Source organism: Apodemus sylvaticus, chromosome 2, assembly GCF_947179515.1.
Source record: "Apodemus sylvaticus chromosome 2, mApoSyl1.1, whole genome shotgun sequence".
Classification (NCBI taxonomy): Eukaryota; Metazoa; Chordata; class Mammalia; order Rodentia; family Muridae; genus Apodemus; species Apodemus sylvaticus.
This window is the reverse complement of record NC_067473.1, coordinates 120288686-120303682: the sequence shown is the minus strand read 5'-3', so window position 1 is coordinate 120303682 and position 14997 is coordinate 120288686. Positions and strand designations below refer to the sequence as shown.

Genomic DNA, 14997 nt, shown 5'->3' with positions numbered 1-14997 from the left:
CACCTGATTTCTCACCAGAGACCATGAAAGCTAGAAGATCCTGGCCAGACCTCATTCAGACTCTAAGAGAACACAAATGCCAGTGAAGACTACTATACCAAGCAAAACTCAATCACTATAGATGGAGAAACCAAGATACACCATGACAAAACCAAATTTATACAATATCTTTTCACAAACCCAGCCCTACAAAGGATAATAGGGGGAAACCACCAATACAAGGAGGGAAACTATACTCTAGGAAAAAAAAAAACAAGATAGTAACCTTCTTTCATCAAACCCAAAACAAGATAAAACTCAAATATAAAATTAACATCAAAAATGACAGGAAGCAATAATTACTATTCCTTAATATCTCTTAACATCAATGGATTCAATTCCAAATAAAAATACATAGACTAACAGACTGAATACGTAAACATGACCCTACATTTGGCTGCATACAGGAAACACACCTCAGTGTCAAAGACAAAAACTACCCAAGAGTAAAAGGCTGGAATTTTACAAGCCAATTTTACAAGCCAATGGTCTCAGGAAAGAAGCCGGAGTAGCCATTCTAATATCAGGTAAAATTCACTTTCTACCTAAAGTCATCAAAAGAGACACGGAAGGACACTTCTTGCTGGTCAAAGGAAAAATCCACCAAGAAGAACTCTCAATTCTAAATATCTATGCTCCAAAGGCATGGGCACCCTCAAGGGCACAGAGCAAAGAATTCTTGTAAAGAGGTTCTCCATGTGTTGAAGGACCCTGGATCAGACACCCTGTCATTCACTGTGTAGATTTAATCAGAAACATGGAAGCTCAAGGAAAGCACCAGGAGTCTCACTGTTAGCAGGTGAATTGTGCCATAGAAGTTTAGTTTGTACTAATTTTGACTGAGGGGTAATTTAGCAAGTTCAGGTTGACTCCATTGGGTCCGGACCTAACTTGCAGGTGTGCCAAGGAAGCTCAGTGAAAAGATTGGACCCAGCTCTCCCAGGATGGCAGTTATCCAACAGAACAGAGGCAGTTCAACATATAAAATGTTCCAGTGGGATCCCACATGTCCCTGCTCACCAGTGAGAACTTGTCACTGACAGTCACTAAAATTACACACTGCAAAGATGCTTTAAAACTCCCTTCACCTAAGCCTGTGCAGGATCTCCTCAGACTCAGATTCCACCTGCCCTGTCACTTCCAACTGAGGAAGTGCCCTGAGTAAGTGCAGAATCAGAAGGTTGTTGGGATGCAGGCAGACTGTGGGAGAAGGAGCTCTGGAACTGCAGGGGGCTCAGAATCTGCCATGGGGAAGCTGAATCTGAAGGACACTCAGCACAGAGGAATGTGTTCTACATAAAGTGCATTTTTTCCAGTATATTCATTTCCTTAAGGTCCTAAAATTACTGATATTTATAAGATGTCAGTTAATTCTAATTTCAATTTATTTTTCTGAGCTAATTACCATATTTACTTTATCATTCACAAGTTGTATGGTGTGATTACTAGAGACTTTCAGAACTGATCCTTTGTGTGCATCTTGAAAGGTAACTGATGTTTTAATTTCAAATTTAAACAAATACACTTAATTTAGCTTCTCTTGATTATGTACCATAAAATGGATAGTGTTGATATACTGGCATCTATAGGATGAATACTTAGAAGCTCTAAAAGCCTTTGAAAAAGAAATGAGTGGCATGTTCAAACCTCGCCAGACAGAGTGCTCCTTGTTGTGCTTTATACACTGGAAGTATCTTAAGAGCCTTTTCATTCCCTGTTTAACTTCAGAAATTATGTCAGAGCTTAGCCTCATTCTGCCTGGTAGGAATAGTCACCTTCTTCACTGTGGTGATGAGGCTACAGGACACAGATTGTTAATAAATAGTGAATATGGTCTTAATATATTTGTGTTCATTAATCATTTCTATGTTATAGTCATTGACTAAACATGCTTTATAATTTTCTGATTATACAAATGCACTTCAAGAGATTTCATAGCTGCTTTGCAGCAAATCAGAGCCACTCAGGAAGCATCACTAGGTGATGAGGGAAGCAGGTTGTGCTGTAGCACTGTGCAGGTCTCATGCTGATGGTTGGAGTCTGTGCCATGCTGACTCCCTGTGGTATCTGTTTCTTCTGCTTCTGGAGGCTTATTTAGAAACACAAGGTAACATTCCCATTGCCATTCTGAGCAAAAAACACAGCGATAAATGTTTTAAGATTTAAAAATACAATTCTTAACACAGTTTTTCAAAAACAGCTGCCCTCCCTGAGCTCAAGGACTCTTAATCATTTGCCCATCACATTCCTGCAGGTCATTCATTTCTAACACTCTGCAAACAGCATCAGAACCTGGGTGCTGTTTGCCTTCCCAAGTGTACCAGCATTTTCTCCCTAGTGTCTTTCTAGGTTTTAGTTAGGATTGGGCCCAAGGTAGACATCCTGACCGAGTAACCTCACCCTCAAGCTGTTGACCAGTGTCACCTACCAAACCCCTATAGTTGATACTCTTATGGGTCATGGGTGTCCATGATTTGGGTAACTGTAGAATGACACAAAGGCTAATGCTAAAGCCAGGGCCTCTATGATTCATGCTGTACAAGGAGTTTCCATTTTTTTACCATGAGCAACCACAGCCATCACAATTGATTTTAACTGAAGACTGCTCAGGTTCCTCTTTGTCATTCCTTGTTCACACGTGATTCCTTCTCTAATCTGCTCATGTGCCCAGTGTAGCCTCTTCTAATAGGATCTGTTTCAGAAATCAGTGACATTTCCTGGTGCTGTCTACACTATATACTGAACTGTGTGACTCTTGAAAGTAGCCTGTTTTGATACATTGTGCAAAATGAAATTTCAGTGCATGGTACAACAGATTGTCCAAGGCCTGTCACAGCTTTCTCTCTCCTGCCCTCTCTGTTGGATGAGAGTCCCTAAATTCTGCAGATCTGAGAGTGTGGGTCCTCTCTGCTGGTCTCCTAACCCATGCTCAACCAGGAATGTGTGAGCTGATGAGGCTCAGCTGGGAGGGGAAAGGCAAGAGAATTGCTTTTATCTGAGGAGAGTTCAAACTCTCCAGAGGTTATTTTTTTAATAGAAAGTATATATCTGTTTAGAATCTTCATGACTTACTGACTCTTTATGTTGTTTGGTTTTTCAAGACAGGGTTTCCCTGTGTAGCCCTGGATATCCTGGAACTCACTCTTTAGACCAGTTTGGCCTTGAATTCAAACATCCACAGCCTCTCCTTCTGAAGTGCTAGAATTAACATATGTGCCAGCACTGCTCAGCCCTCAATTTTATACTATAAAATTGTATAGAATTCTATGGTTGGTGAAATCTGGTGGTAATAGGATAACTAGAGAAATGATGTCAGTGTCTTTCCTTGTAAACAGGTGTTGGTGATGGCAGTCAATCATATTGGTGTAAGTGTACATTCTTACTTTGCTCCTGCAGAATTCCACATCCAGAAAGATAAGGTTTCCCAGTGCTTTCAAAGCCAGATTCCCTAAAGACATGCTATTGAGAATATCATTGAGGAGTCCCAGCTCTGCACATGCCTGACTTTTCTAAGAGCTTCAGGTGTGCAGGGCTGAGGTTTCTGAAATGACCCCGAGACTAGCACAGCCTACAGAATATGAGAGAAATTTTAGAATTCTTGTATTTATTCAGCTACTTCCAGCATGCATATGATGCCAGCCACTACTTGAAACTCTGCAGGTGTGTTTTCCTTCCATGAAATGAAGTGTATAAAGCATTCACCTGTCACTCAGTGCACACAGACCACAAATGATATCCAGAGTGTGTGCTCCTGGTGGCATTTGTCCCATAAAGCAGCTGCCATTTTCCTTGATCACTGGCAAACAGAAGTATATCTTTCTGCACCCTACTATGTTCTAATTCTTGTGACTGGAATTTGGAAAACAAACCAATAAGTTTTATAAAGAACTTCACAATAAAATGGGAAAAATTAAGCATCATACATTGTATAGATAGAGAGACAGAGATAGAGATTTGTATGTGTTTATATATGTGCATATATGTATGAATTACAATGAACTATCTAGAATATATAATCAATTATTTTATAAAGGATTAACATTTTCTAAAGATGCCACAGAATTTTTATTTCAGGATGTCTGCTCTGTTCAATGTTTTAACAAACTCCCTGCCTCAGGATTAATGTCTTAACCAGTGTCTTGTACTTGTGAATTTGATCCCATTTACCTAATATCTTCCATTACAATATCTCATGCTCTAAATAAGCATAAAACAATTTCATCCATATGCTTGACTTCCAGTGATAAAGTTTTATTCTGTAACAGGAATTTGTTTACAAAATTACATGCCCCATATGTTTAGTGTCTGTGCTACATAGTTTCATGTTAACTTGATAAAAGCTAGAGTTATAATAGAAGAGGGAATCTCAACTGAAAAAATGCAACCATCAGACTGGCCCCGGGGCAAGCTCCTGGAACATTTTATTCATTGATGATGGATTTGATATGGAAGAGTCAGCTCACTGAGGACATTTCTATCCCTGTCCTGGTGGTCCTAGGAACCATGAGAATGTAGTTAGAGCTACACAGCTTCTCCACACTACTCATCAGTTCCTGCCTCTAGGCCCCTGTCTTGAGTTTTTAACCCAACTTCTGTGAATGATGAACTACAAGCTGTATGGTGAAATAATCTCTTTCCTCCAAAACTTGCTTTTCATCATGGTATTTTATCACAGCAACAGCAGGCCTAACCAAGACAGAAAAAGGTACTAGGATATAGGGTTTACCCTGACAAACCGAAACATGTAATTTTTGTAGATTGTGGAAGGATTTGGAAAAATTTTTCTGTATGACACGTAGAATTATGCTATCTTAGTGGATTATTCTGTGTGGTCTTACAATATAATGCTGAGCCCAGTGCAGATGATGGAGGCTTGTCTTATGAAGTTCTACTGGGAGGTTTTAGAGTCCCTTAAAAATTCTATGATGGTCACTCCTATTTTAAGTTAAGAACCACTGAAGTGAATCCTTGATGTAACATTTGAAAATCTCCTGAAAAGTGTTTTCCTGTGCTTAGCACACAGACTTGCTAGTTCAGATATGGTTGAGGCTGCATATCCTGCTTGTGTCAAAGCTGGTAGGTTATGGTTGCATTTTCTCAGTTGATAACTTAAGAGTCTTGCAGGTTTTACTTGTTCTATAGACAGGAAGGGATCATGGAATGACACTTGTCATCTTATGGCAGGGTTAGAGTCCCTAAAGAGAATCAAGGACTCTCAATGTAGACTTCAATAAAGACTATCAATGTAACTTCAGCCCACTGAAGTACAGATGCAGGCAATCTGAGAGGTCAGCATCACAGGACATCTACCAAGGAGCACAGCAGCTGCTGTGGGGTGAGGCCACTTTGAGTCTAGCAGACAATCTGTTTGGGCTATGGAAGGCTTTCCCAGAACTGTGGAGGAGCCCAGAGGATTGTTAGTGAGTCCCAAAAATGTGACACTGTTTTACACTGTTGGACTTTATTGAATTTGATTGTGACTGTGCCCTGGTTCTTCCATTTGGGAACGAGAAAAATATTTAAGTTATTATTTATGTTACAGAGACCTAGAATTAAGAGACTTTGAACTTTTAAAAGGATTTTGGAGTTTAGGAGAGACGATGTGTATTTTACAAAGACTAAAAACGTAAGAGAAACTGGATATTTTTGAGACTGAAAATTTTGGAGAGGCTTTTCATGTTGAACAAAATTAGAAGACTTATATGTCAGTGTACTTTTAAAGTATATGGAGTTTCTATATTGAAATGTTGATACTAGTATGATATCTTGGGAACAAAAAAGGAGACAAGGTTATAGTGTAACAGTGATGTATTTTTCTGTCGAACTGACAAAGGGTCAGCTGTTCCAACTATTTTGGTTTGTTTGTCCCTTTGTTTGTTTTGTCACAAGGTGAGTCATTTAGAAATAGGGAAGGTAATGTCAGTCAGATAATTCCCCCACCAGATTGACATGTAGCCACATTTGTGGTGAGTGTTCTTGATTGGAAATCTATGTGAAAGGGCCCAGCTCAGTGTGAGTATAGGCTCTTGGCTGGTACTTACTTATGAATACAGACCAGGAAAGCCATGAAGCAAAAAGCCAGGAACTAACACTCTCCCATGATTGTGCATCAGTTCCTGCCTATGGGTCTCTGCCATAAGTTCTTCCACCAAGAACCTGAATGATGAATTATTAGCAGTAACATGCAACAAAGGCTTTCCTACTTAACATGGCTTTTGTTATGCTGTTTGAGTAAGTCAGTGTCTAATCAAGAATCTATAATAATTTTACAGCATATACAGCACATAGATGAATATAAAGTTGTAGTTGGCATATTAGGAATCTGGAAAAGTATCAACCCTCAATTATACAAAGAGAGAATGCAGACTCTTATAGAGCCTGTCTTTCAAGACTGAGTTGTACCATTTTCCTTTAATTCTGTAATAAGGGATAACCCAAAATCTTTTCATTGTAGTTCTATTTCCCTCAGACTTCACATCCTGAAGGAAGACATGGAGTAAGCACTGCAGACATTTTCTCACTTTACTATTCTCTTGGAGGTAGTTCTAGATTGAGATTAGAAACATGAAAGATGAAGATATAGAGTATCTCTCAAAGACTGAATTGTCCACCTGAGATCTCTAGAAAGTATTCCACTCCAATATTTATTTTATCTTTTATCTTCTGTTTCAAGCAGGGATGGAGCAGACCAGTCACTATGTATTGCAGTATCTCTCCCAGAGCACAAATATAAGGCAATGCACAAGTAAACAGTCAGGTGAAATATCTACAGAGACCATCTTGGGCTGGAACACTACCACTCTTGGTATGTAATCAAGACGTTCTTATATACATAGTACCCACCTGACACAGGCACATGACTGTGTTTATGTTCAGGAGGAGATGACTGGAGCTCAGTCTCATGGTATTATAGGTCACACTTGGTTAAAATGGAAGATTGTGGGTGGAAGGAGAAACATCTGTTTTCACAGATCAGAATTCCCAACATTTGCTATATAAATATATTAAGAAATTTCATTTTACAATAAATAGAGTAAAGATATCCCCAAATAGAATAAGTGTGTACCCAATGCACAGGGCCTCTTTCATTGGGAAGGACTTGTTTCTTTCACTCAATCCTCTTCATGTAAATGACCCAAAATAATAAAACTCTGAATGTAATATTGCTGGCAACAAAGATATTGTGGATGAAAAACAAATAAGATGCTGTTCCTGTTCCAGGAAAACCCACACATGCTAAATAAGAAAAGACATATTCTATGATGTGTCCAGAATTTAATATTAAAGGAGCTCACACACTGATGCAGCCACCATAAGACATAGGATCTAGCCATGGCTCAGCTTAGGACAGATGAGAGGGTCTGTGGGGTGTGAAATGGAGTTGAGATCTTCAGTGGATTATAATAAGGGGAGCAGAGTTACCATAGAGTGGTGAGTGAGGTTCTGTTCTTTTCTCCTCAGCCACTGTTCTCACATATGATGAATAAGAACAGTATACTCCACACAAATTCGAAAATAAGAAACACCTTTTTCTTTGGAATTGGCATTGGAATCTCGGGCAACAGCTTTCTTCTCCTCTTCCACGTCCTCAAGTTAATTCGAGGGCACAGGTCCAGACTCACTGACCTGCCCATTGGTCTCTTGTCCCTAATCCACCTACTGATGCTACTTGTTGTAGGATTCATAGCCACAGACATTTTTATTTCTTGGAGAGGATGGGATGACATCATATGTAAATTTCTTGTCTACCTGTATAGAGTTTTTAGAGGTCTCTCCCTTTGTATCACCAGCCTGTTGAGTGTCCTCCAGGCCATCATCCTCAGTCCCAGAAGCTCCTGCTTAGCAAAGTTCAAGAACAAATCTCCCTGTCAGATCTCATGTGCCATTATCTTCCTGGGTGTCCTCTATATGTTAATTAGCAGTCACCTCTTGTTATCCATCATTGCCAGCCCAAATTTGACCACAAATAACTTTATTTATGTTACTCAATCCTGCTCTATTCTACCCTTGAGTTACCTCATGCAGAGCATGTTTTCTACACTGCTGGCCATCAGGGAAATTTTTCTTATTAGTCTCATGGTCCTCTCGACTTGGTACATGGTGACTCTCTTGTACAGGCACAGGAAACAGGCCCAGCATCTTCAAGATACCAGCCTTTCCCCAAAAACATCCCCAGAGCAAAGGGCCACCCAGACCATCCTAATGCTCATGTGTTTCTTTGTGCTGATGTGCATATTCGACAGCATTGTCTCCTGCTCAAGAACTATGTTCCTGAATGATCCAACATCTTACTCTATCCAAATCTTTGTGATGCACATCTATTCCATAGTCAGCCCTTTTGTCTTTATGAGCACTGAAAGACAAATAGTGAATTTTTTGAAGTCCAAATATTAGAGGGTGATAAATGTTCGAATCTTCTTTGATAGGCAAGATCCTTTAAGAAGAACCAATATAGTGGCATCAGAACTGTCAGTAATAGAATGCTGTCTATGTGCTTTGCCATATGTGAAATACAAACTTGTTTTTCTGTTAAAATGATTTATTTTAAACAACATGATAATAAACATGTAACAGAAGATTTAACAACATCCACTTTGATATATGACAAGTGTGTTTTTAAATTCATTTCATTTATTATTTTATTTCTTTTTTAATATAATTTTCATTTACACTTCAAATGCTAAAACCATTCCTGCTTTCCCCCTCCCCTAAACCTTTATCGCCTCTCATACCCCCTGCCTCCAAGTATATGTCCCTCCCCTGACCCACTCCCACCTCACCCCTATCAATTGAAGTTCTATCAAGAGCAATAAGACAAAAGAGGAGTTCAAGGGGATACAAATTGGAAAGGAAGAAGTCAAAGTATTGCTATTGGTGGATGATATGACACACACACACACATATATATATATATATATATATATATATATATATATATATATATACATATATATATATATATATATATATATATATATATGTGTGTGTGTGTGTGTGTGTGTCCCAAATTATTCTACTGAGAAATCCTAGAGCTGACAAACACCTTCATCAAAGTGACTGGAATCAAAATTTACAAAGAAAAATCTGTAGTGTTCCATTATACAAATGATAATTGGGCTGAGAAAGAAATTAGGGAACAACATCCTTCAAAATACCCATGAATAATAAAAAATATCTTGGGGTCACTCTAACCAAAGAAGTCAAAGGTACGTATGACAAGAACTTCAACTCCTTGAAGACAGAAATTGAAAAATATATCAGAAGATGGAAATATCCCCCATGCTCATGGATCAATAGGATTAACATAGTGAAAATGGCCAACTTACCAAAAGCAAGTTTCTACAGATTCAGTGCAATCCCAGCCAAAATTCCAACAAAATTTTTCACAGATATGGAAAGAGCAATTCTCAATTTCATATGGAAAAAAAAAAAATCCAGGATAGCCAAAACAATCTAGAACTATAAAAGAACTTCAGGAGAAATCACCATCCCAGACTTCAAGGTGTACTACAGAACAATAATGATAAAAAAAAAACCTGCATTGTAATAGTACAGACACAGACTGGTTGGTCAATGGAATTGAAACAAAGACCCAGAAATAAACCCACAGACCTATGTACAATTAGGTTTTGATAAAGATCCAAAACCATACAATGTGGGGTGGGGAGTATCTTCAAAAAATTGTGCTGGTATAACTAAATGTCTACATGTAGAAGACTAAAAATAGATCCATATTCATCACCTTGCATAAAACTCAAGTCTAAGTGGATCAAAGACTTCATGAAAAAAAAAACAGATATATTAAACCTATCAGATCAGAAAGTGGGGAATAGCTTTGAACTCACTGGTATAGGAAACAACTACCTGAACAGAACACAATGGATTAGGCAATAAATAATAAATGGAACCTCATGGAACTGAAAAGTTTCTGTAAGTCAAAAGACTGTCAAATGGACAAATCAGTAGCCTTCAGATAGGGAAGGATCTTGACCAACCCTACATCTGACAAAGGGCTAATATCCAAACTTTACAAGAACTGAAGAAGTTAGACACAAACAACCTAAATAACCCAGTTTTTAAAATCGAGTACAGATTTAAATAGTATTTTCAACAGAGGAATCACGTGAGGGTGAGAAGAAATTAATTAAATGTTTATATACCTTAGTCACCAGGGAAATGCAAATCAAAACATTTCTGAGGTTCCATTGTACACCGATCATAAAGGCTAAAATCAAAATTTCAAAGACAACTCATACTGGCAGGATGTGAAGCAGGGGGAGTACTTCATTACTGAAGATAGTATACACTTGGACAACCTCTTTGGAAATGAATTTGGTGGTTTCTCAGATAACTGGTAATAGTTCTACCTCAAGACCCAACTATTGCAATCCTGGGCATATAGTCAAAAGATGCTCCAGCATCCCACAAATACACACGATCAATTAAATTCAAAGCAGCTTCATCTGTAAAAGCTGGACAGCTATTTAAAATTTGCTCAGCTATTGAAAACAGGACACCATGAGTTTTGCAGGCAAATGAACAGAATTAGAAATTATCATCATGAATGAGGTAACATAGACTAAAAAAGCACATATATTGCATGTACTTATTCCTTATACTTATTAGCCATAAAGAACAAGATAACCTCACTATAACCAACAGACCCAATGAAGCCAAATAACAAAGAGGGCCCAAGAGAGAATGGTTGAACCTTACTCAAAAGAGAGAATAAAATAGATATTAGAGGAGGATGGAGGGAGTGAACTGTCTGGAAGACGGAGTGGAATCAGGTATAGGAAGAACGAGAGAGAGAGAATAGAAATCAACAAGGGGATATTTCGAGGACATGCCAGAGTCCTGTGATTGGGGAGGACCCAAGGCATCTCTGGGGCAACTCTAGCTGAAATTTTAGAGGAAAGAAATATGGATCCAAAAGTGGCTACTTCCTATTGCCAGGAAGAACTCCCAGTGGAGGACTAACAACACCAACCCACCCTCAAAACCTTCTGCCCATAATGCATCCTACCTAGAAGATGTGCAGGGACAAAGATAGAACAGAAAAGAGGGAAAGGCCAACTAATGACAATGACCCTATGAGCAAGAAGCAATCCTTGATTTACTGATGATACTCTGTTATGTTTGAAGCCAGGAGCATAGATAGTGTAACTGTTCTCTGAGAGGGTCCAATGAGCCTGAAGACCAACAGAATCAAGTAGTCTGGTATTACGCCCAACCCTGACCAGCAAGGAAAGACGCAACAGGACCAGGTTCTTCTCTGCAACACTTTATTCAGGACTTTTTCTTTCTTCTTCTTACTGGGGCCCCAAACCCTCTTCCGGCCACCCTTATATAGCCTTTCCGCCTCCTCTGCAGAATATAGATAGTGCGCCACTTCCTAATAGGTGAACTAAGTGAATTCTTCATTAGCATATAAGTGCGATAACATATACAGCATACTGTGCATGTACTAAATTTGTTTACCACCAGGGAGCTGCATCCGGTCAGCGCCATCTTGTAATGTCAAATGATCAAAGGTGGCTTACTACAATTCCTCCTTTTTTGTTTTATAGAAGCCGTCCCAGGTCAGGGCTAATCGTGTCACTGGCAATCTGTCAACCAGTGACCCCTGTCTTAGGTCATCTCTGTCGCAACTTGGTCTTACCAGTCAAAGGGTTACCCTATCGCTCACCAGGCCTCATGTCTTAGGTTGATCCAAGTGCTGAGAAGTTGCCCGTCTTTGGGTATCATTGGGTTCAAAACAATACTTTATGCTCAGTGTACCCTGGAAGGAAAGCTTCTAAGATTTTAGGGAGGCCAGCCAAATAGAGACGTCTTCCTGAGTTTCCATAGCTACAAGAGCCTCATAAACTATGGCTCTATGAACTGCATGGTCTCGTCTGATGTGGCAGAAGCACCAAAGGCAGACGAAAGCTGCTAAGCACATAAGGGCGGCTATAGCTAACATTCCAGCTCACTCTTTGATCCAAGAAAAGGCACTGGAGATCCATGAGGTCAGGTCCTCCATGGTGATTGGCTTCAGTCTAGTAGCATTAAGTGAAGCTATCTGAAACAAAAGCTGTTTGGTTAATAATTCTCCCTCAAGAGACCAATTTCCTTTAAGGAATTCTCTGATATTGTACTGACTTTCTTTTAGAGCTGTCATATTCACCTGAAGGGGGGTAATACATAATACTGGGGTATATTTAACGCAGGATACCTGCACCATTGTTACAAGTGCATCAATTTCTTCCTGTAGAATATCTACTCTCTGATTCAAAAGCCGTATTCCAGCCTCTAAATGGGAATTATATTGATTTGGGGTCTGTAAGGCTCGTGCAGACTGCTCAACTATACTATTCACTACCTCTGCAGTCTGCACTTGAGATGCCATGGCAACTGCGGTGGTAACAGCGGCTGCTGAAGATATAGTAATGGCTGTAATAATGGCAGCAGTAATACCAAAATCTCTCTTGGCCCAGAACAATTGTCCCACAGGAAAAGTGTCTGGGTCTTCTATTACTGGAATGGGCACAAACATGGGCAGGTGAACTACCAAGGCAGTATCATTGCCGCCATCCCAACATTCCAATAGATAACATTGTGTATGGGTACTGTTACAATCTAGGTGATCATCAGACATATTTATACTAACAAGGAAGAAAAAGGGTGGTTTGAGGCAAACTGGGGCAGAGGAATAATTCATGTTTTGCAAAAGTGAGCTTATGGTTATATTAAGAAGTCTGACTGCCCTTTTGTTAACATTTCTAACAGCAGTTATATTATAAAGAAAAAATTCTTCTCCCTTAATGTGAGCAAGAGGAGCTAGTGAGATAAAAGCATTCTGATGATTCGACAGAATCCAATCATACCATGGCCAAGCATCCTCCGCTCCCATTTGTTCCCCCTTTTTTATTTTTAAACACTCTATCAGGTGAGAGTAGAGGTCTGACCCCTGATGTTCTCAGCCCATTAAGTGGACTCATGGACTTTGTTTCGACGTCCTTTTGAGCCATCGGCCCAATGGATTTCGTCAAACCCGTCTGGTACCTTTTGCTCAGGTACGGGTTCTGGGGTACCAACCCTTATGCAGTCAAACGTGCTCCCCTCAAGGGCTCATCAATCATGGTCCCCTGAGTGCAGTGCTTAGCCTCACATCCTGAGCATGGAAATCATCTTATTAGGCCTTTAAGGTTGCCAGCCAGGCCTGGGGAGGCTGTCCAGCTTCAATAGCTGTGAGTACCTGCACCATCATCGCACCCTGTCTCTGTTGGACAAACCTCATCCTACAGATACACCACAGGCAAGCAAATGCTATTAATAATGAGAACAGCAAGGACTCCAAGTCCCACTCACTCCTTTAGATGATTCATCGCCGAGCTGATCCATGATGGCAGTCCTTCAGCCAAAGATACATCCACTTGAGTGGAATTCACGGTCACAATGGCCATACGGAGTTGGTCCATCAGGGCTTCAAATTCACCAGTCTAATTTCCTAAAAGATACTTAGACATTTGTTTAGAAAAATTCGCAGCTCTTGTAAAATTCTCATACTGAATGCTGGTAATACATAAACTAGAATACTTCTACTGACATCCCAATTGGGCTAGCTGCCACAAGGTCTCATTTGTTGTTGTACTAAATCAATTCTTTGGTTTATAACCATTAAGCCTCCTTTCAGTTGAACATTAAGGCTCGATTGCACATCAATTGCATGAGCAACGCTAGATGACAGATTACTCAGGGCATGAGCCTTTTGGATTAACTCCTAGACCTGGGGGATGGTGAAAAACTACACCTTGTTGGCACTCCAGCACGATCTGGCGTGCATCTGCATGGAAAAGATGGAATTTTTGTTGTAATGTCTTAGCTGAAACATGAAATTGCTGATGGAATTTTTGGGCAGCTTCCAGGGATGAGGCATAAGGCCATATAGATAAACCCCTAAATGGGGAGCTGGAGATAAGGAAAGGCAGTTAGGACATTGTTTTACAATAGTGAAAACAAAGATCCTGATGGCGTATTAAAATTAAACATGCCATGGGTTTCTAATAAAGGACAAATTTTGTAACATACAAGCAAATTGTAAAAGGATTAAAAGTATAATTTATAAGTTGAAAAACATTTAATATAATTGTCAGCTCTGCTAACTGAGCTGAGCCCAGGTGTTTTTATAGCCATTTGTTGATTATAAATAAGATATCTAGCTCTTCCTTCAGAAGAGCCAACTATGAAAATCAAGAGTATTTTTATGCAGAGGCTATAAAGATCATATTAGGAAATACAACCTCAAGCATATCTAAGAAACATTATTAATCTATCTTGAGGACAACAGCAATGCAAATAAGTGAATTCTTCCATCTTATCTAGGCATTGGCATGCCTAGTGATAGGAAGCCATATATATTTAGCAAGGCTTTCCTTGGCATCTAAATTTTAAAATTTTCGTAAAAATATATATGCCTTAGAAATATATATGCATAATTTAAATTAGATGCACAGGGATATCATTTCCCCTCAATTTTTCTTTTTAAGAAGATATTGTTTTGTTTTGTAAAAATGTTTTATATTACCTCATCTTTGAGGATAACAAGGAATCAAATTGTTAAAGATATCTCAAATGAATAGCCTTTATTCATTAAATAGCCAGTTTTATTGTTTGTTCCAATCTAAGTTGGAACACCAAGTATATATCATAACATATGCAATAACTATGTAACTATAGAAAATAAGCATAGCATTTTCAGTTGCCCTTTGCTAGAGCGGTTGCAACTAGAATGCCCCAAAATGAATCATAGTTATATGTACATATTTTGATTTTTATAAATTAGAAATATGAGTATCAATTATCTGTAAAAGTTAATTAAGTCCTCTAGAATCAACATCATTATGTGGTAGAAGTAGAAATTGAGGACATCAAGAACTAATCTTTATAATTTGATGTACATAAAAATATAAAATT

At 39.0% G+C, this 14997-nt stretch overlaps 1 protein-coding gene across 2 annotated transcripts; it reads left to right on the top strand.

Annotated features, from left to right (window-relative positions):
• Window positions 1-948: 948 nt before the first annotated feature.
• LOC127677536 (vomeronasal type-1 receptor 45-like) lies at window positions 949-8433 on the top strand. 2 transcript variants are annotated; one of them, XM_052172603.1, is made up of 2 exons: window position 949; window positions 7469-8433. In XM_052172603.1, coding segments are annotated over exons 1-2 (966 nt in total). The 2 variants fall into 2 exon arrangements, with proteins under 2 accessions (XP_052028563.1, XP_052028564.1); XM_052172604.1 differs by lacking the exon at window position 949 and having other exon boundaries at window positions 7446-8433.
• The last annotated feature ends 6564 nt before the right edge of the window (window positions 8434-14997 follow it).